The sequence below is a fragment of the Micromys minutus genome (assembly GCF_963924665.1).
Source record: "Micromys minutus genome assembly, chromosome: 6".
NCBI lineage: Eukaryota > Metazoa > Chordata > Mammalia > Rodentia > Muridae > Micromys > Micromys minutus.
This window is the reverse complement of record NC_137975.1, coordinates 75,369,596-75,392,524: the sequence shown is the minus strand read 5'-3', so window position 1 is coordinate 75,392,524 and position 22,929 is coordinate 75,369,596. Positions and strand designations below refer to the sequence as shown.

General features: G+C 45.8%; 1 protein-coding gene across 1 annotated transcript in view; it reads right to left on the bottom strand.

Annotated features, from left to right (window-relative positions):
- Positions 1 to 22,929, bottom strand: part of DCDC2 (doublecortin domain containing 2) — a 134,491-nt gene that overhangs the window by 79,360 nt on the left and 32,202 nt on the right. Inside the window, exons 4-8 of the mRNA XM_080917758.1 lie at positions 15,652 to 15,728; positions 15,411 to 15,542; positions 10,690 to 10,836; positions 8,132 to 8,186; positions 1,107 to 1,266 (exon numbers count right to left, since the gene is read on the bottom strand). Of these exons, the coding sequence (XP_080773884.1) occupies positions 1,107 to 1,266; positions 8,132 to 8,186; positions 10,690 to 10,836; positions 15,411 to 15,542; positions 15,652 to 15,728 (571 nt within the window). The remainder of the gene's footprint in view (positions 1 to 1,106; positions 1,267 to 8,131; positions 8,187 to 10,689; positions 10,837 to 15,410; positions 15,543 to 15,651; positions 15,729 to 22,929) is intronic.

Sequence of the window (22,929 nt, the reverse complement as noted above, 5' to 3'; positions counted from 1 at the left end):
GACTCCGACATGACTTCTCATGTCAGATGGAGTTCTCATATGTGGGCCGGGCTCTGCTGAGGACCTTTTCCCGACTGTCTTCACCCAGAGCATTTCACATATGTCATGGAAGGACCATGGGTAGAGGAGGCAAAGCTGTCACTCTATCTTCTGTCCCAGACAGCTGTGGCCTGAGTCAAGTATCTCTCTCCACTTTAATGAGCCATCCTATTGAGAGAACACTTGAAATAAAACCAAATATAGCCCTTCACTGAGTCTCACATTAATGGCTACTCAGACTAGTGCAAATGTTTTGCTTTAGGTTTTGTATTGCTCTGTGTGAGTGTGTGTGTGTGTGTGTGTGTGTGTGTGTGTGTGTGTGTGTTGAGACCCAAAGGGTCTGGAATTCACTATGTGCCATTGACTGACCTCAACCTCCAAATTGATCCCCCTGCCTCCACATCCCAAGTGTTGATATTACAGGCATGCACTACCATGGCTTGCTCAAAAACATACAAATTTATCTGATAGCTTGTTTTCATAAAGTTTATGTGTGCTCAATATTTCAGAACATCTTCTCTGGGAATGTGAGGTGTGAATACAAGCAAATCATGTGTGCAGACAAGGGCGGACCCTCAACCCACAGAGGCCAGTGTAAAAGCACCCAGCAAGCATTCTCTGTGGGCGCATGAATGACAAGGCTCCCCTTTGTCCTGTTAAGACCGCCTTAAAATAGGAGCCCACTGTAGAAACAGCTGCTTCTTGCCCGGCGGAAATCTCCTTTGAACAACATCACACATGAGAAGACAGAAAGGAATAGCCCCTGTGGGGCTGGAGAAAGGGACATTTCAAGAGAAGGAGGAAAACTGAGAGGTTGGGGAGATGGCTCAGTAGTCAAAGGCCACTTCCTGGCTTTCCAGAGGACCTGAACTCGATTCTCAGTGTTCACACGCAGTTCCCAGCATCCACACAGACCCGCACTCACACGCACAGACCACCCCCAACACCCACCTATACCTACACATAAGTAAAAATTTAAAACATGTTAAAGTAAGACTTAAAATGGATCCGTGTCCTTAAAAAAAAATGACAACATGACGCTGCAGGGACCTTTGCCCTCCACTCACCATCGTCTGGGACGGCTTGGTGGGAAACCTTCGACTTGACACTCTGTTTCAGTTTCGTGGGTTTCTCTGCGTTGGCGTCTTTCTTCCCTTTCCTCTTCAGAGGCTGAGGAGAGGAGCTGTCACTGGAGCCGATGGTTGACTTGGACTGGCGATAATTTCCCTAAATGACAAAAGAACAGACCTTTACAGTTGGCTAGTGAGCTCCCAAGAATTATTCCGGTACATTCACGCAGTTAACTAGTGAGCCCAGGTCCCCAACACTGCAAGAACAAAGTAGATAACTAAGTAACTCAACCGTATCAGTGCAGTCTTCATTCAACATCTGTACTGTGCTACTAGCTGAAAATAAATGTAACAATATTAAATAAATAAACATGCCTGGAAGCCTATTATAACTGCTCATTTTAAACATTTATATATTCAGTCACCCAAAAGCATTTAAATGGTTTCAGCCATCACCCAATTAAGAATAGGAGAAAAGCCACCATATTACAAATGAAGTTATTTATGCTATTTTGCCACAGCCTACAAGAAAATGAATTATGCATAGACTTATTAACAGTACGAAAACTTGTCCAAATCTATAACATCTTTGCATAATTTAATTTCCCATTCCTGCTGCAATTTAGACATCTAGCTTCCATTTAATTATTGTATGATCTACCAGCAGAGATTTTTTTTTCTTTCCTATTTTTTAGTACAGCCAGTGTCTGGAGAAGACAGACAGCCAGACAGCAAGACAGGAGCAGAGTTTCTGAGGTCGATAGGCAAGACCCAGACTGTGGTCTGTACTCAGTGAGGTGAGTCCATCCTGGGATCTGAACACTGTGAAGCTGGTTGTACTCAGTGAGGTGAGTATATGCTGGGATCTGAACACTGTGAAGCTGGTTGTACTCAGTGAGGTGAGTCCATCCTGGGATCTGAACACTGTGAAGCTGGTTGTACTCAGTGAGGTGAGTCCATCCTGGAATCTGAACACTGTGAAGCTGGTGTGTCAACAACCACCCTTTACAGACAGTTACTGCCTTTCTAGACGGTTTGGAGATGCTGTTAAGCTTGGAAGGATTCTATAGAAAACCCAGTGGGGAAGGGGTTGGATCCCAGCGAGGGCAGTGTGTGCCAAGAAAGAACAGAGACCTCACGGTAGAAAGCCTAGGGGTTAATAACTTCACCTATTTCTAAAAGGGACACTCGGAGAGGTGTTTGGCAAACGTTGAATAGGATGGTGTGAGGGTGGGTAAATGTGTTAATGTCACCTTAAGAATTGGAAAGACTTGCTCTTGAGAGCGTTAGACCAGAAGTCAGCCAAGAGGGAATTCTACACCTTTCTCCCTGTGTCTTCCATTTCTGTGGTTTGTGGTCTGTTGTCTGTCTGTTGTGTACATCTGTCCCTGGTGCCTGTCCTAACTAAACCTTTGTTCTATATTTATAGAACAGCATAGAAAGTGTGATGTGGAAATGGAATGGTGAATTCTTTTTTTTTTTTTTTCCAAAAATCTTTAGCAGAGTCTTACAGAGAAGTTACTTTACCGGCCCAGAGTTAAGACTCAAGCAGACATTATCAAACTAGGCCCACGTGTGTTTTCAACATTTATTGTGAATACTCGTGTTGTTGCTTCCCGCCTGTTGTCTTCTTTCAGCAAATGCTAAGCCACAACACACACACACACACACACACACACACACACACACACACACACACACACACACACATTATTCCTGACGGTCAGGGACAGAGAAGAGTGCATAGTTTAAGATTAAAGAAAGCCATGCTTTCGGCATTGTCTACTGAAAAGTATTCAGTTTTTCCGGGCATGATGTTTCTCCTCCCGTTTCCTCCCCTGTTCCCCATCTCTGCCTCCCTCTCCCTATCTGTGCATGTGTGTGGGAGAGGTGTGCACTCCTGGATGCATATGGAAGCCAGAGCTTGACATTAGGTGTCTTCTCTCACTCTTCCTGTGTGTGTCTGTGTGTCTGTGTGTCTTTCTTAGGCAGGGTCTCTCATGAGTCCCAGAGCTCCCTGTCTCCATCTCCTTCTCATGGGGGCTGTAAGAACACAGCACCACACCTGGCTTTTTGTGTGTGAGCTGGAAAACCCGGATCATCACATTCCCAGTCAGGAGCTTCCTCCACTCTTGTGCTGAAGTCTCCCCATGTCTGGGGGACTAGAAGCATCTACTCTGTGGTGTGGCCCTTGAAAAGAGCGGTACAGACAGCACATTATAGTTATGTGGGAACAGTCAAGAAGTAGCCAAAATTTATAGGGTGCCTTGCAAAAAAAATGGTGCCAGAAGCTACTTCAGCCACTGGCCAGCCTGCTTCTCACATGCACACTGACAGACTGAATACAAAAAGCTCCAGATGTAGGCTTCAGTGACCCTCCAACCTAGGAAGAGTAGTGGTTCAGCTGGATTTTGATTCTACAGTTCTGGGCTCTTTCTAGGAAGATCTAACTGACTCTGGCTTCCAAGAAAGAAGGGGGGGAGAAAGAAAAGAAGGAAGGAAGAAAGGATGAATGGAAGGAAGGAAGGAAGGAAGGAAGGAAGGAAGGAAGGAAGGAAGGAAGGAAGGAAGGAAAAACGAAAGGAAAAGAAAGTGGACCCTAAAGTAGGTCATTCTGTGAGTTGACCTTGCTGAAGAGCTTCTACAGTGCACTGTGACTCCCTGATGTTTCTCTCTCATGCACCTACTGATGGCAGGCGTGAGCTGCCTGTCCTGGAGGCCCCAGGTCACCACATCTCCTCCACTCCTATGCTGAAGCGAATGCAATTTGGGGGATAGGAAATTTTCACTTTGATGAATTTACGATTTGCCTCACAGTGACTTTGTGATAACTAATTGAGTCATGTAAGCAGTTGAGTCTTGAGCCAAAACCCTGGAAATCCCAATATTTAACCCCAAACTGCTGGCCATAAAATGCATTGACCAGACAGAAACAAACCAGTCCGCTTTTCAGCGTTTCTGACATTTTCACTCTTGGCCACTAGAGGGCACCCTGATCCCGTGCTGTGGAACAATGCAGGCAGAGGGCCTGCGAGCATGGAGCTTTATAAAAACAAATCACTTTCCTTTTGGGGTTTGAGAAAAGAATAACAACCTAAAATTATTCCCAAACTTATCAACTTCTGCATTCCTCCCACTTATCAGTTAGTGGTATTTTGTACAATGAATTCTACTAGTTGTTTTCAGCCTACTTGTATCCCAAAGTCCTATTCCTCCCCACTCCCCTCTCCCCCCCACCTCCTCTCCCCTCCCCACTCTTCTTCAGGCACCAAAACAATTAACAGGAAGCTGTGTGCGAGACTTGCATCCTTCACAATCTAGTTCTGTGTCCCCTTTAAGTCGGTGCAGCGTGAGGTCGCCAGAGGCACCCGAAGTAGGAAGCCCCGCCCTCCTACGCAGTCCTCTAGCTCACAGCCCTCCCGTGGGGCCGTGGGGCCGGACAGTTAATGATCTATCAAGCCCAGCGTTCTCCAGGGAGCCTATTAATTATAGAAAAGGTGTAAATTAGTTCTTTTAAAAACAGGCTCATGGCTGGGTTTACCAGCATAGGATACCGTGGCAGCTCACTGCCTGGCATCCGCACACCCTGTGTGGGTTCAGTGAGAACTCTGTGTACACCAGGCACCCCATGTTCTAGAATGTTCTCTGCTCAGACGAATACCAACTATACAGCAACAAACCTACACGGAGTTTCTCTTCCCTTGTCCTAATTAACTATTCTTTAAGTTCTTCCCTACATGATATCAAAGGCGTAGTCTTCTAGAGAACACCAGAGTAGCAACCTACACACATCCAGGGCTTTGAAATCTCTAGACACCCAAGTACTGCAACCGTACCCGGGAAAGAACTGCACTGGTAGCTGCTGGGCACGTAAACAGACCAGCAGCAACGCGCTCACAAAGGGTTACACCAGGGAGCCGGCCCATCAGCCCTGCAGCCACAGACCCATTGCCTGCACCCCATAGACTCCAACCACCCTCTGCCTCTTCTGTTCTTTCTCCAAACTGTGTTTGCCATAATGAGCTTTAAAAACTACTGATCGAGCGCTAGAGACGGAGCTCCGTGGTTAAGAGCGCTTCTGCTTTTGCAGGAGACCCAAGGTGGGTTCCCAGGACCCGAGTCAGACAGCTGTAACTTCAGCTCCAGATCTTAACACACTCTGGCCTCCACGGGGACCTGTATTCAGGTCTACACACACACACACACACACGAACTTGAAAGATTCCTGTAAGATCCTGGTCAGTGTCTTTATATGTATAACATTAAATGAGATGTGTGCTTATGAAATAAATAGTCACTGAGTGTGTGTTGAGGGGAGAGTTGACAGGATGGATGGAAGGGAATAAGAGGTTAATAGAGTGAGTAGATTGACAGGTGATAGAACGGGTGACTGGGTAGCTTGTAGAGTGGAGAGATGGATGGCTAACAGATGGATGGATGGATGGATGGATGGACGGATGGATGATGGGTGGATGGATGGATGGATGGATGGATATATGGATGGATATGTGGATAAATGGATGGATGGATGGATGGATGGATGGATGCATGGATTCATAGATGCATGCATGGGTGCATGTGTGGGTGGATGGATGGATGGGTGAATGGATGCATGGATGGATATATGGATGCATGGATGCATGTGTAGATGCATGGGTGGATGGATGGATGGATAGATAGATGAATCGATGGATAAATGGATGGATGCATAGATGGATGAATGGATGAATGGATGGATGCATGGATAGATGGATGGATGCATGGATAGATGGATGGATGCATGGATGGATGGATGATGGGATAGGTGGATGATAAAAAGGATGGATGATAGAGTGAGTAAGTGCGTGGCTGATACATAGATGTTGACAGGGATGGCTCAGAGGCTAAGTGTGCTAACTGTTTTTGCAGAGCACACAAATTCAACTCCTAACACCCACATCTGGCAGCTCACAGTTGCCTGCAATGTCCGCTTCAGGGCCTCTGACACCCTTGTCTGGCCTTGGCAGGTACCTAAACTCATGTGCACACACCCCCTCAAAGGCATATACACACACTTAAACGTAAAATAAACACTAATAAATCAATTTCCCAAACCCTTAAATGTATGGGTTTCATTTATCATTTCAATGGTGAGGATTTTGCTCAGCTACTGACATGCAAATTCCCACTCCTCTCCTCCCTGATGAGAGGTCAGAGTCTCAGTGATTAGGTCACCTGTGGCTATCACTGGGTTGGCCCCTCCACGTTACTCCTCATCCATTCCCTCAGGCTGCATTACTACCGATGCCTGCCTGGGTCGTGTCAAGCTGTCCAGTGTGCTAGCAGAACCACACAGTGCCTCAAATCAGTTCATGTGGCTAGCCATGTCAATCCAGCACATCGGGAAGAAGCCATTATCAATTATGTCCTCCGCCTGTCCTCTTTCTAGTCACTGAACTACCGTTGTTTCTGGCATCTGAGCTCGGTGCCATGCGGTTATCTCAGTTTCCATCTTCTCCATCACCCTACCTATCGATCACCAAGCAAGCTCTGTGTCTTCAGGAAGAATGAGCTGTCCCGGCTTCCCTTGCTGTCTAACTAGAGTCATCGTTTACACCAGGCCACTTCCTATGGCTTACCCGTGGAATGACACTGAATAGGGCTCTCTCTACATAAGAGATCTGAGGTTCCTCAACTAAGTCAGACAGCTTTCTTGAACCTCTCAGGAGCTCTCGGGCCTCCTTCTACTCCAGGAGAAAGATGGATTTTGATGCTGGTGTGCACGGTCATAAAGAAATTGACTTCTCAGGCACATAACCCTATACATGCTTAGGGTCTCTGTGAAGTTGGCTTAGAGTCTCACTGACCACAAGGGGTGGGGACAGAATCCATAGCTCAGATTCCTGATCCATGCTAGCCCTGCCATTCTCTCAGTGGAAGGAAACCTTTGACCTGTTATGTCTACACGCCATGTTTCCTGGTTTGTACCATTGTTTGGGTTTGTATTGTTTTGGTTTTGGTTTTCAATTTTAAGTACAGAAGGCAGGGGTTATGTCTTCAGGACCAAATTTAAGAGAAAAGGGAGAAGGAAGAGAAGAGAAAAAATATAATTTCTGAACCTAAATTGTGGGTCTTATTTTGCTTTTCACTATTTAGGTCCCGGAGAGAACTTGGCACAGTGGGGGCCTTGGGTGGACACTGAACACGGCTCCCATGATAGCATCTTTCCGTACCCATTTCTCTTTCCCCAACACCACCCTCCTCCTGAAACCTCTCTCTTCAGCTGCATCAACTAAAATCTGCACTAGCATTCAACTGCTCAGACTTTAGTTTCTCAGGGGTCATGCGCTGGACACTGGGTTTCAGGCTGTTCATTACCTTCCAGATGGTTCTGTCTTTCCCTTACAGCGTGAAGAGTGTGGGTGGCAAGAGCTGGGTCATAAGTGGCAGTCTCTGGGAATGAGCGTCCAGTCCAACGATATAAACGCAAATTTTCTTGTTAAGAATGCCGTGAAATGAAATTGTGGGGGAAGATAAGTACCTGCCCACTAGGAGACAATGACACTGTCCACCGCTGACCTGCTCGTTGGGGTGGGGTAGGAATGCCAGATCCGTTCTGATCACTCCTACTGAAGCCCCTCATAGATCAGAGTGCCCTCGGTCAGAAAGACCTGCTGCAGAGAGTCCATGACAGAGTGGGCAGTGTCACCTCAGGGCAGCGTCACCTCAGGGAGCTAGGGATGGGGCGGGGCTAGGGGATGTGCTGCAGTGACCTCACAGCAGTATGAAATATACTCAGCCCACAACCACAACATACACTGCCTCATGTCTACACAGGGGAAGGGGTTTGATTCTCTATTCTAAAAGCAGTCGCTCTTGTTTAGGACTTCAGTTGTGACACTGGAACTCTCACGGTGCTTTAGATAGTGGCTTATATGCCACTAGGCAGCTACAACTTTCTCCTCTGGGTTTAACTGAGACCCAAAGGAAGGCTCTGCGGAGAAGTGGACACTAATGAGAGAGACTACTCTACTGATACTTACGCTCCCTTTAGACTTCCTGGATCCAACCATGGGAGGTAGCGAAGAGGCTTTCTGACTGTGGAAACAAATTGCAGTTTGGACATCTGAATGTTGGTCACAGGTAATGCATGATGTCTGACACAAATCATTCTAGTCTGTCACCACTCTGTGAACCATTTTAGTGCCATAAAATCTCAAGGTTCCCGTCTAAACCATTTCTAATAGTTTCCTAAGCATGAACTGATTTAAGGCTCACACACTTTTAATACAGTTTTTTTTTTCACAATTTAATTTAAATTTATACTTATAGATATTTATAGATATTTATATTTATATATTTATAGATAAAAATAATCATTTTCTAAACTAAGTGACAACTGTGCCAGATTAAGTGAAAAAGCAATGAATCTGCTTGGCATGGTGATACCCTTCTAGTAATTAGCCCTAAGGAAGTCATCTTGGATATCAAGCGTTCAAGGTTGGCCAAAGCTGCACAAGATGAATCTGCCTCAAAAAATAGTAATAATTATGATACTGACCATAAATAATGTAAAAATAAAGTGTACTATGTATACTTGTGATGGAAAAAAGGGTGGCATTTATATTGAGAGAGTTTTTAAACTGGTCAATCATTGCCAAATAAGAAAAAGGAGGAAAAGTAAGAGGAGGAGGAAGAGGAGAAGGAGAAGGAGAAGAGGAAGAAAAGGAAGAAGAGGAAGAAGAGGAGAAGGAGGAGGAGGAGGAGGAGGAGGAGGAGGAGGAGGAGGAGGAGGAGGAGGAGGAGGAGGAGGAGGAGGAGAAGAAGAAGAAGAAGAAGAAGAAGAAGAAGAAGAAGAAGAAGAAGAAGAAGAAGAAGAAGAAGAAGAAGAAGAAGAAGAAGATACTCTTTTCATAAGTTACAGATGTCTGTGTCATTAGGAAAAAATGCATCTTGAAATATATCTCCAAAAATAGAAAGACAAGTTTCTAATGGTGAACCTTATGAATGTGTATGAGAGAGGCCAGTGAGTTTGTCTCTAATTACCAGCAAGCATCCCTCACTCTCACAGTGGAGTGACCAGCTAAGTACATGGTGTTGGGTAATCAGCAACCAGTCTGCTAGCAAAAAACTTTGACATTCATAAAGGCCTGGGCTTTTGCACAGTCCCAACACCCCTGAAACTCATTGTTACTCTCTAGAAGCCTACAAACCCCTGTTAGCCTCACAGGATCCTAATTAATAAGGACACGCTGGTGTCCTTCACAGCCATAAAAAGGCAATTTCAAGAGCCGAGGGACCATGGACTCAGTTCAGAAGAACAGAGATAGGTCCCCAGGTCCCCAGTGTCCACCTTGAAGGCTTCAGTGTCACGGCTCAAGGCTCTGCAGCAGATGCTACGCTATTGGCTATTGGTGGCACTTTCACAAAGGGCATTTCAAGAGAACACATTCACAGTACTTTGTGTGTAACTGGAGTGCAAGCCGGGTGAGGAGACAGCTCAATTGATAAAGTACTTGCAATACTTGAAGACTAGAGTTTGGGTCTCCAGGACCCATGAAAATAATGGGTGGTCACAGAGCTTGGCTTCTGATTTCAGGGCTCAAGAGTCAGAGATAAGGAACCCCTAAAACTAGCTGCCTTAGTCTGAATCAGCAAGCTTCCGGTTTAACCGAGAGACGTTGTCCCAAAGAATAAAGCAGGAAGCAACCAAGGACAGTTGACATTAACCTCTGACCTTCACACACCATGTGTGTGTGTGTGTGTGTGTGTGTGTGTGTGTGTGTGTGTGTGTCTTTCTGTCTGTCTGTCTGCCTGCCTGCCTGCCTGATACTCAGCCTCCCTATCTTTGCAAGTACAATTATATTGCTTTCATATTTTATGATTTTTTAAAGGGGATGGAGGGGTGTAAGCCAAATGAGGTTTACCTCCTAGGATGAAAGCCTGTCATCCCTGAAATCAGAAGTGGAAGCAGAAAGGCATGAGTTCAAGGACAGCCCAGGATATATAAACAAATTAGAAGCCATTCTGGACTACAAAAAACTCCAGTCTCTAAATAAGTACATTCATAAATAAAAGTGTAAGCTACTGTGAATGCCTATCCAGAACAACTGAAAAGTCCCATCTGGCTGTTCGACTCTAAAACTGCCCGTGAGATTCACACAGGGAGCGTGTGGTCCATCATTTTCTTCCCAAGAACGGAGTTTTGCATTCGGTTTAAACTTGGTGCAGTACAAGTGCCGAGCCTTCACACGTTCCACCCGGATTTTATGCAACAGTCTTCAGCCATGAGACTGTGGCTACAGGAGATACTTTTTCGTTTGATTTTGAGAGAGGCTAGCCTTGAACTCACTGCATAGCTGAGGATGATCCTCCGGATCCTCCTGCCTCCACCTCTGCGCTGGGAGTACCATGCGCACCATCTTACCTAGTGTTGTTACGCACTTATGTTTATGTGTTCTGGATACAAGGGACCACATGAGACAGTGGCCGTCCTTCCCCCACCACCCACACTTGACCCCCCCTTTACACCGATGTCGCCCTGCATGCTACCGAAAACAGTAACTGAGGGGTGGGCGTGTGAGCAAAGACGAGGACTTACCCGTAAGGCCTTCTCATCGCTGACTTGTCGAACAGTAACTCACTGTACGGCAGCCTCTTAAACTTATCTCTGCCAACGGCCACATAGAACTGCCCGTTCTCCAGCTCTGCCCCGCTCTCGACCAGTTTCCCTTCTAGTGTATACAGCCTGTCAACACCAATGCCAACACTTAGAATCTGCACGGCACTCAGAGAGCTGCTTAAAGTCATAACCAAGTACAGGCACTTCCTCCTCGACGGGGCTCGCCGGTCACTCTTCCAGTGACTGGTTCTGAAGTCAACAGATTGGACTGGACTCCCCCTTAATATTGGAGATCTGGTCATGATCTTTGCTGAACAGGTGCCTGCCACCACCGAGACCACTTCTGGTGCCATTGAAACTTATACAGAATATATTTGTTTTTCTTTGTTATTATTTGGGGATAGGGCAAGCATGTGCCACATCGTGACTATGGGTAGAAAAGGCAGCCTTCAGGACCTGGTTCTTTCCTTCCAGGAATGACATTCAAGTCTTCAGGCTTATTTGAGTAAGTACCTTCACGCACTGAGCCACCTAGCCAGGCCCAGGACATGGTGTTTAGATAAAGCTTGGCTTCCATGGGAGATCGACGGAATGATGTCTTATCAACACTGGCTGTGAGTATCTTCCTGGGATATTCACAAGCCAGCAAGCGCCCTGCCCCATTCTCAGTTAAGGATGGCCTCTGGCCAAGGTACTCCAGTCAAACACACAGACGTGGGTCAGAAAAGGAGGTGAGAGGGAAGCGGGGCAGGAGCTGAACAGCACTAATGACGCAGAACTGCACAGCACGCGTGCCTCGGCCTCCTCTTTTAGCCTAAGCAGGAGAACAGGCAGGACCCTGGCAGAGCCGCGGGCTTCACGGGGCCTCCCTTACGGTAAACCTGCTGCTGCTGTGACTCCAATTAATGTGTCACTTATTATAAGAACACTGATTGTTTTACTAGACAGTTTAAATGATCTTCAGACATTTTTTTCTAGGCCACTAGAAAACTAAACTAGGATGATACTGCAACTTTTAAGATGATGAACAAAAGCGGTTGTAAGGTTTCAGCACGAGTTTTTCTAATGTCTGATATTAATTACGTCGTAAGGTGAATAAGAACAGTAAAATCCTTCTAGTGCTAGAAAAGCTGAATTGGTGACATCATGAGCTCACGGCTAGCCTGGGCTACCTAGTGAGCTCCAGGCTGGCCAGCCAGGACTGCAGACTTTGTCTCAAAGAGGGGAAAAAGGGGGACCCATTGATAATAGCTTAGCCATATCAGAAGAGCCAAGCAGAACACTGAAAACCCACAAAAGCCCTGAAAAGTAGTAAATTGCCAGCATACAGATGCTGCCATCTTTTCTAATGTGCTAAGTCTGTATAAACAGCAGCACAAGCCAGATTCCTGCTTGTCCTGCTGCACCGAGACCACCAACCCCAAGCGACGGCCCTGCAGCCTAGACTCTACAGGGAAGCTGTTCTGACCATCATGGGGTGCCCAGCACCCCCCACCCTCTCCCCTGTCTATTGTAAGGTGTCCAGCACCCACCTCTGTCCTCTGAATGGAGTGGTGCTCACCAAAAAATGGCTCCAGACACAGATGCGTGTCTCCTGGAAGCAAAATCACCTGGCTGAGACCCACTGGCCAAGAGCCAGACGGCCAGACATTCTTCACCCTCATGGCTCCAAAACAGATTCAAATCAGCAGTTAACTGTTACACTAGACATTAAAAGGCAGCGTAGTTATGGACTCCAGGACCTCCCAGCCAAGAGCTGGCTGCTTTAGCCTGCAGGTAGGTAAAGCTACTGAGTAAATTCCAACCTATGACTCATTATGTTTCATGAATGTAGCCCTTGTTGACCTGTTTCCTTCTGTTGCCTCCAAGCACAAGAGCCATGAGAAGGGAGCTGAGCCAGTCTCTGTGGGTGCTATTGGTAAATTAATATACTAATGCATAACAGAGGTGCATACTGATGTCCTACTATTAAATAAATATGCTGATGAAGAACACTAAGGCATGTTGATATTAGCTCAATAGCCTGATGCATACCAGACAGACTTATCAATGCTCTATTAGGGGAAAGTGGGCTTCCCACGTGAGCAGCACCAAGCCAACCACTGAATTAAGAATTAAGCTTCTCAATTAGATGTATTAGCTCACACCTGAGAGAGTAGCATTCAAGAGTCAGAGACAGGAGGATTGCCAAGAGTTTGAAGGTATAGAATGAGGTCCAGACCAGCCGAAGGTATAAAGTGAGACCTTGCTTCAAGAAACCAAAAGTTTAATTTCTGTAAATATTCAAGTGTATGGGGAACGTGTATTTTATTTGCTTTCATATCTACTTATGTCTACCTAAGAGTTTGTTCACACTTATGAGAAGACACATTTAGACAAGAAATTGTATAGTGTGTACAGTTTATCATATTTGTTTGGGAAGTCAGCATTTATGTAGATTTCAAAAGATAAACCTATATTTTCTCTAAAAACTGTGCATAATTAGTGATGCTGACTTCCACAATGAAACCAAAATAAACCAAAAGGTAGCAAAGGTTTAAATAAAAGTCGAAAAGCATAAGATAAAACAACATTGAGTTATTTTTATGGTTCCAGAGCTGGAAAGATTGAGGCTGCTGATAAAATTAGTGAACACAGAGAAAGACTAAAAACTCAAGATGTTTATGTACAAAACAAATAAAAGGCAAACTGGAAACATATTTGAAACTTAGAAGAAAAAAAAAGAAAAGCCAACTTCTCAAAACATAAAGCACGGCTGAAAACCAGTAAGTCAACTGTGTAAGGACCGTGACAGATCACGCCGAACGGGGGACAAATCACATCAGAATGCAGTAGACACATGTCATGCACTGAGAACATAGCTTTGGAGCTCAGAGTCCCAGCTCCAGCCAGCCTGCTCAGTTTGCCACCCAGTGTCAGCTTAATCTTGGACATCCAGCTTTCTCTCTGGGTCTCATATGCCACATCCATTGAGAGAGAATAGCACTATTTAATTCACAGGAACACTGAGTTTATTCATTTAAAATGTAAAATAATGATAAAATACTTAGAATGCAAAGGGAAAATCAACAGACAATCCTGACGACTCTCACTGACATCCAGCAAGCCCCAGAGCCCCTCCTGTCTGCCTCCTGACACATGCCTTGTGGGTACCTAGAACCTAACTCTGAGGAGGCCAGTATAGACAAGAGAATTGCTAGGCTGCCAGTCAGCCTAGCTTTGGCCTCAGAACTGAAAGGGAGAGGGACAGAGCAAGATCCACAACATCCTCCTCTGACCTCTCTCTACACACACACAGGTCATGTATCATATGCACACACACGCATGCATGCATACACACACATAACACACACATGCACTCCCCCCTCACACACACATACACACACATGCACACACACACACACACACACTACATAAGAAAGAAAAGAAGGAGAGAAGGAAGGAAGATGGTAGAAAAGAAGGAAGAAGGGGGAGAAAGGATAGGAAAAGCTGACAGTGCGCGTTCTTGTACACTCATAGATTATTTCTGGTTCTATGATTTCTATGGTTTAAGCACTACTCAGAAAAGGGGTAGTAGATCGGAAGTGGGAGACAGATTTTAAATTTACACTTCATCCTACTTGAATTTTTGTCATACATTAAGCACTACTTTCAATTAAAACAGTTTATACTTAAATTTTCAGTGATGATAAAGCTGTAAGATAAACATGCATTCAGCTGAAGCACATAGGGTCCAGTCATTTAGGACTGTGTGTGTGTGTGTGTGTGTGTGTGTGTGTGTGTGTGTGTGTGTGCGCGTGCGTGCGTGTGTGTGTGTGTGTGTGTGTGTGTGTGTGTGTCCAACAGGCAGGAGCATGTTCACAGTGCAGTGCATCAGGAAGGACAAAGAGGAGACAGGCAGTGAAGGAATTGGTTGGAATGTGAGACATGTGAGTGTGTTTGTGTGTCTGTGCACATATGCACTGTGTATATGCTCTCAATGTGTTCTTACATCTATATGTCACCCGTGCCTTTATAGTTATCTATCCTTTAGCTGTTAAAGAGCATTCAAGGCTAGGTGGATGGTTCCGTGGCTAGAGGGGCTTGCCACCAAGCCTGACAACTTGAGTTTGAACCCAAGACCCTCATGGTAGAAGAAGAAAAGTGACTTCCAAAAGTTGTCTTCTGGCCTCTCCATGTGCTCTGTAGTACCTGCCCCTAACAGCCACACATAAATAAGTAGATAAATGTAAAACTTTTGAGACAATGTCATCGTCTACACATTGATTTAAACGCTCATTTAGTTTCACTGAAATGCTTTCAGCTTTGATTTAGATATTCTCTTCTATCTCACCTGCTCTTCCTAGCATCTGCCTGAGACAGACAGTCGGGACCTCTGAATGAACAGTCCTGCCTCCACAGGGCAAAGACAGCTAACTGCAAATCAAGAGGCTGTTCAAGTAAAGATATCCTTCCCCCTTACAGTAGTATGGTACTGGCTTATTACTCTATGTTAAAATAGCAAGAGCAGGCAGTTTCCTGATGTGTTCCAGCATGCCAGGGACTGTTGGAAACAGCCCTGTGGAAGTGTCATCATAAATCAGAGTCTTCGAATAAAGAAATAGAAATGCCTTGGGACAAACGGCAAGTCTAGGGATCAGAGAGTCCAGAGCCTTTGTGACACCTGCAAGGATTCCCAGTGGGAAGCTGTTGCAACGCACCTGTGGACGGCCCCACTCCGGAGAGTTATTTTTTCTGTGACCATCTGTAGTACGTGGTCCCACTGATTCAAAGCTTTTCTAGGGATGAGGAGACGCGAGGCGGGGCTTATGAGGTCTCCATTTGCAATCAAGCTGTGAAGAGTAAAGAAAAGAAGAACATCATGAAACAGTCACACTCGTGACACCCAAATTCCAAGCCCCAAGGAAGGACACAGCCAAGCAGTTCTGCCCTCCGACTTACAAGATGGTACAGGGCTCGTGCAGCGACTTCCTGAAGCGGGCAGACACATTGATTTTGCTGTGGATGACAGGCTTCACCTTGGAAAGCAAAGCAAAAAGAAAGACGTTGCTGATTCCCTGCAGGGAAACTGGATGGTATCTCTTACACTGAAACCACTAAGGCTACGCCATCTCGTTCTGACTCTGTTTTGTGTTTGCCTGGATAGTTCTCAACCCTGTACCTGACTCCGCACAATACTGGGCCAGGTCTGCCCTGGCAAATCACATTTGAGATTTCCATGGCCTTAGCCATGGTCCAGATATATTGACCAAATTAATTAAACTAGAGAAAAGTTCAAGACAGAAGTAACTGGCATAACCCCAGACACTGTCTTCTGACGGGCTTCACCCAGAAGCGGGTGGGACAGATGCAGAGACCACAGCCACACACCAGGCAGAACTCGGGGAGCCCTGGGGGGGGCAGCACTGAGGGAGCTGGAGGGGTCACGACACCACAAGCACACCTGCAGAGCCCATGGAGCTCACAGAGACTGAGCCTCCAGCCGGAGAGTACGCAGGAGCTGGAGCAGATGTAGCAGGTGAGCAGCTTGGTCTTCATGTGGGTTCCCTAAGGACTGGAGCAGGGGCTGGCTCTGATTTGGACTCGGTTACCTGCCTCTGGGTCCCTTTCCTATACCTGTGCTTCCTTGCCTGGCCTCAGTGGGAAAGGATGGGCTTAGTCCTGATGCAATCTGTTGTGCTGGGACTGTTTGATACAGGGATGGGAGGGTGGGTTACCTTTCTCCGAACAGAAGGGGAGAGGAAGATGGGGGCAGGGATGGGAGGGTAAAAAAAGCAGAAGAGGGAGGGGGCTGCAATCAGAATGTGAGATGAATAAATAAATAAATTAGTAGAAAAGATAATTGATGTGTTATTCCTAAAATAATTATAGTCTGCCAGGAATGGGCATTTCAGGGTCACCCTATCTTCTCATCTAACTTTTACAAAAAAATATGGTCTTTGTGTGTTTTACCTTTTAAAACTTCATACCCCTGAGTTTGGACACCAAGAGGCTTCTCAGAGGCACAAGGCTACTCTTGGTCTGGTCATTAATAAAAAGACTTAAAGCTCCTTTGAATTGGTTTAATTGCTGTAGTTTTGGTAACCGACTCATTTCAGTGCCTGGAAAAGCCTTGCTCTCCTTCCCCTTGGACACCACACCCACTCCACATTCGTCCTTGTCACTAACCAGATGCCCTCAAAGAAACTCTCCAAAAACAGAAACAGTTATTTGTGGAGCCCCATGCATACGTGTTACAATCTATGACAAAGGTCCTAACACATTAAGGCAAGGTTTTAAGCAGTGCTTTCCAGGAGAAGTGCCGTCAAGCAGGACGGTTTCTTGTCACCTCTCCTCCCTGAAGAAACCTTTTCTCCTGCTTCACTTCATCCTGTGGCCATCGCCTGCAGCCCATCGTTACTCTGACCCCCCTCACGCCTGGGGACCCTGGGGACCCTGGTTACCACCCACTCTCTTCTTTATTATAAAGCATCTCTATTCCAGGTTCCCTTCAAACTCACTATGTAGCTGAGGAATGACTTTCAATCTTCTCATCCCCCTGTGTCCAACTCCCAAATGCTGGGATTACAAGCAGAAGCCCTCACACCCAGGTTTTGCAGTACCGAAGACCAAGCTCAGGGCCTCGTGCATCAGCACCCTACCATCTGACCTACATCCCAGCCCTCCTTGCCTCCTTTTGCTTCTAGAGTCTAGGATGCAGTTAGAACCACACGGCCCTGTGCGAAAACACATGAGAAAGGGCTTTTGTCACTAGCCTGGAACTCAGAAATGCTTGACCAACCTTCCACTCACTCTTCCCAAGAACTTCTTACAGCTCATCACAAACACACACACACACACACACACACACACACACACACACACACACATACACATACCACCCCACAACACACACAACATAACACATCAGATCATTTTTTCCAAACCTCAAGAAAATAGAAGACAATAGACATGAAGGTCTTAGTTTCGCTTCCCTCCACAGCCTAGGTCTCCCACATCTCCAGCTCTTTCTCCTTCCCATTCATCAGAAGAACTTTTGTCCCCTTAAAAAGACTCTGCCCCATCTTCATGTTATTCCATGACTGTTGAAAATCTCTGGGGTCTTCAGCTTTTCCCTTGACCCTACACACTTCTCGTTTGTTCCAAACTCCTCTCCTCTTCTCTCTTTCTCTCCCTCCCTGCCTCCCTCCTTCCTTCCCTCTCTCCCTCTTTCTTCCTCTCTCCCTCCCTGTCTCCCTCCTTCCTTCCCTCTCTCCCTCTTTCTTCCTCTCTCCCTCCCTGTCTCCCTCCTTCCTTCCCTCTCTCCCTCTCTTTCTCCCTCTCCTTTATGTGACACCGACTCCCACCCTACCTTTCTATCTGGTTCCCATCTATACTACTGAATCCCAACATTCAGTCCTGGTCCAGGACCAGGCTCCTCTGTCCTCATCTCCTGCCAAAGCTCTGTCCATATGCTGTGTGCTGTAAGTTGTTGCTGTAAGTAGCCAGCTTGTTCCTGTCCCTAGGGCATGCCCCGTGTCCACTGGTGCCTATCCTCGCCTTTTCCCTCAGCCTAAAATGCATTTACCCAGCTGAAACCAAGCCGTGCTTCCTCTTCAAGGCCTGCCTTCTGCCCACCGTTTGCCTTTTTCCCCTGGCAGTGGCTGCAGCGATAGCAAGCAATGGAAGTACTTAAGGGTTAGAGGCGAGGCCCCTCGTACTATATCCCTTCCCACTGGTATTAGAACGCCATGACCAAAAGACACTTGGAGAAGAAAGGGTTCATTTGGCTTTCCTCGGGGATGGCGTCATCCATGGTGGGTCGGGCCCTCCCAAATCATTCATTAGTCAAGAAAACACTCCACAGGCCTGCCTATAGTCCATTGGCTTTTTCTCAAATAAGACTCCCTCATCCCAGATGACTAGTTTATATGAAGTTGACCAAAACTAATGAGTACACCCAAAAATATAAACAGAGGACAGCGATTCTGCATGACAACACCTGTCACCTATTGTTGTGCCTCAGTGCACAGGAAGTGTGATGCTGATTTCCACATGCTGCACTTCCTTTCGTCATCAAAATAACTATATACTCCTTACCATAGCCATCACTACCCCAAGAAGCTGTAGCTTGGCTCATTTCCCTAAGACCACACATGAGTTCCAGCCTGGGCCGCAAGGTGGGGCATTGTGGGAAGAGCTATGGGGAGCAAAGGAGAGGGGTTGAGGGTTGAAAGGAGAGAAGAAGAAGAAGGAGAAGAGGATAAATATGAGGAACAGAGGGGAAGAGGAGAAGGGGGAGGAGCAGCAATGGTGGCCTTGTTAGGGAGGGGCCGAGGAGCAGCTAGCTGGTTAAAGGTTAGCCCTGAATGTCGAGTGGCAGCCTTTCCTCTGAGAAATGGTCCAAGTTCACAGAAGAATTCTGCCATTCTCCAGTTGCTGAAACGCTGCCCACGAACGCAGCCCTCTCTCTCCTCGTACAATAAATGTTGTTGGGAATTCAGTTACAATCAAGTTTGAAAACTTTAATGGTAGCACCTTTTCCCATTTTATTTCCACGGGTTGTCAGCCTTAAGTTAATACTTACAGTGTGGCGGCTGCTGCTGCTGCTGATTTGCTTTGTTTTGTTCTGTTCTGTTTTAAGTGCTTAGCATGTTCTGCATAAGCCTCATAAGTCAAGTACCCAGAGAAACAGGAGCTGAGGAGGAACTGCCCCTCCCACTCCCATTCCATAGGCCCCAGGCTGGAATGGAGGCATCGCTGTTCCTTCAATAGGTTCTCTGTGAGTTATCAGCACAGAGATAGCAGACCTGTGACTGAAGCTAAGTGACAGAGGGCTTCGACCATTCAACACCTTGCTCTTAACTTGGTGATCTGCGTGGGAACTGTTGCACACTGCTACTATGGGGGTGGGGGTGCTTTCTTCATGCCAGCTGCCTGTGCTACGCCCCACAGAGGTGCTGCAACTCAGCCAACCTTCCCTAAAACAGTCCCTTCAGTTGTGTCTCCAGGTCTCCTATTCATTGGCATAAACCTGTACATTCATCTACACAATCAACAACTGAGACTTGTCTGAAATAAAGAGTAAGCAATTCTTTTACGGCAAGCTCAGGTTGATCTGAGCTCGCTTCACTTGCTTAGCTCGTATATACCATTGCATAAAACCTGGACTTAGTACACAGTTCCTGCCATGTGTGACAGACTGGGGCTCACATAGTCTTTAGAAGACAGTAAGTCCATATAGCATGTTCGATTGCTCTTGGGGCTTAACAGGTTAGGTGTAAAGGAAGCTCCACTCAGGCGCAGGACAGGTCTTCCTGCTCTGTGCCTCTGACAGTCCCTTCCTCAGAATCCTCCACCTCCTCCACTCAGCTCTACTTCCTTCCAGACAGCTCTGCTGACAGCCGCTAGGGTGCCCACAGGTCTCTGCTGCCCTTGGCTTTCTTTCTCCCAAGCACTCAATGCCACACAAGTGTGTCGTACTTACTTGGTTTGCAATCGCCAATTCCCTGTTACTTCAGGAACTCTTAGTGTTACCCAGAAACGTGGTCAACATGTACTATGTCAGCTGACAAGATTTCCATGTGTAAACATCTTGCCACATGCTCACTGGTAGTTAAAAACCCCGTTGGGTTGTTGAATTAAAGATAAGTGAGCTAAATAAAGAAATGATTTAAAGCTCTTGTCTAAATTATTTTACTTTAGTAAGTTAGAGAAATAAATATATACAGTTATGAAATAATTTTGTAACATTATTTTGAATACTATATTTGAAAAAAATATCATGGCATTTGTGTAAATACTTGTCATTTTCTCCAATGATATTTTCAGCATGTCACAGATAGTCTCTAAGGGTTCATGATTAACTATCGAAATTGAAGACTAATCTTAATTAAATCCAGCCCAGTCACACTAACTAAATAGCTGCATTGTCATTTTCTAACACACCAATAAAAGTATCTGAAAAACAAAATAATATGTCTGAGTTGAAAATAAATCATCTAAGAACATCATATAAAGCAGTTTTTACTTTTTGCAAAATTCTATTTTTGTTCTTGTTTTGAGACAGGCTCTTACGTTTCCTGGGTTTACCTCAAATTTGTTATGCAGCCAAGACAGGCCTTGACCCACTGATGTGCTCCCTCCCCGGTGCTAGAGTGACAGGAGTGTGCTGCCACAACCAGCTCGTCATTCACGCTTCTAAATGGTATTTTCAGTAACATTGCATCAAAATGCACAATAAGTTAAACCAAATCAACTGGGATGGTGGCTTTCCAGAGCTCTGACCTGGGGAGAGGTGTTGGCCATGTGCTGCTGATGACACGGGACAGTGGCAGTCAACAACCAACAAGACTTCTGAAACTTGACCTTTGATATGAGCAGTATTAGCAGGAGAATGATACGAAGTATCAACATGCTGAGTCTGAAGGAGTGCACACCAGGGCTACAGAATAAACATCTCCTACTCAGACCTGGGGGACCAGGGGTAGGTCACACAGGTGAACAGGCTAAGCAGGTTTGACATATAACCTGCAACTGAGGCCCAGTCAGATAAATGGGCATCATTGCTTGTGGGAATAAATCTTCTTGAGGAGACTAGCGTGGAACAGCAGTCATGAGAGGCTGGTAAGGACATGGCTTGGGGTGGGGGTGGAGGGAGCAGGAAGAAGGTCAGTCAGTAACGGCAACACACAGCTAGGGAGGAGGAGCTAAGTCAGGGTCTCTATAGCACAAGCTATAGTCTAATATGAGATGGCTCGCACAGGCTCACATGTCCCACACAAGCGCTAGAAGCAGACAAAAGCCCTAACACACTAGAAGTAGGGGAGCAGAAAGAATCAGAGACAGGGGGATAATTCTGACCAAGTCCTCATTTCTGCCATGAGTAAAAGAAATTAGAGTAGATGGGGATAATTATCTACAGATAAATTATAGGGATGGGAGGAGGGAGGGAGAAAATGATAGACAGACAGACAGACAGACAGACAGACAGATAGATAGATAGAAGTTAAATAAGTAATGGATTAGATAAAATAGGTAATATATCTGTTAACTAATAGATCGATGTGGCGAGGTTGGAATAATTCTGCTAAGTTAGCCTAAAGAGCTGCTTGGTGAGCTAATTGTGCAGTAGCAGCTGCACACCCTGGGCTGCTCCCAGGGGCTGTTAACTGGCACTTGCCACCTTTTCAACCCTGCACCAAGAAAAGCAAAGTCAGCCTAAAGGCCCAAGGGAGCAAACAGAATGGATTCTCACAATCCGATGAGCGCTCACCTCCTGTAAAAACTCCTTATGCTGTTTAAAGGTTCAGTTCGCAATACTTTCTAAAATGCCAGCAGCCTATTTAGAGAAGCAAACATACTAAAGTTAGACACTTGCCAAGTATAGGCCAATGTCCACTAGGTTTTAACGCTACTTTCCTTCTGGTCTATATTTAAGGAATTTTGAAAATCTTTGGGGAAAACTTTGTTACTTGGCAAACATCACAGAACATCAAAGAGGAAACCAAGTCTCTTGCAAAAATATTTAATCGATGTTCACCTTTTTTTATTAAATGAAGGATCAAAAAGTAATAGACATGGCAAAATATTAATTGTTCTAAAGAGACTTTTAACAAACATCCAAGGGTCTGGGCATGGCGACATAAACTTTTACTCCCAGCATTCTGGAGGGAGCAGGTGGGTCTCTGTGAGTCAGGCCAGCCTGATCTACACAGTGACAAGTTCCAAACCAGACAGATCTGTCTACACAGTGACACTCTACCAAAAAAAAAAAAAAAAAAAAAAAAAAAAAAAAAAAAAATCAGAGTAAAGCTCAATGGCAGAGTTTGCTGGGACACAGAAGGCACTGGCTGGGCTTGATCTCTGTCAACCACACCGAGAAGAGTCACCATCATCGTCATCATTCCTTACCCCAGTATCACTGTTTTCAATGGAATAAAGGACAGCTAAAAGCTGTCACACACTCCACAGGACGAGCCTGCTCTGCTGCTGACCATGGGGCTTATAAGTGACTTTGGAAAGAACCTCTCTCGAGGGATATTTCATTCTAGGAACTGACCCTACACTTAACAGATAAGCAATTTGTCATGGAAGTGCCCGAGGCCCACGACCTGAAAGAGACACCTAAAGAGGAGACTTTACAGCAAGAAGTGAGGACTGTGAGGAGCCATTGCAAAAGGATGCTTCACTCACAGGAAAAAGGAAAGACACAGGCTCACTCCTGCTTAGAGAGAACAC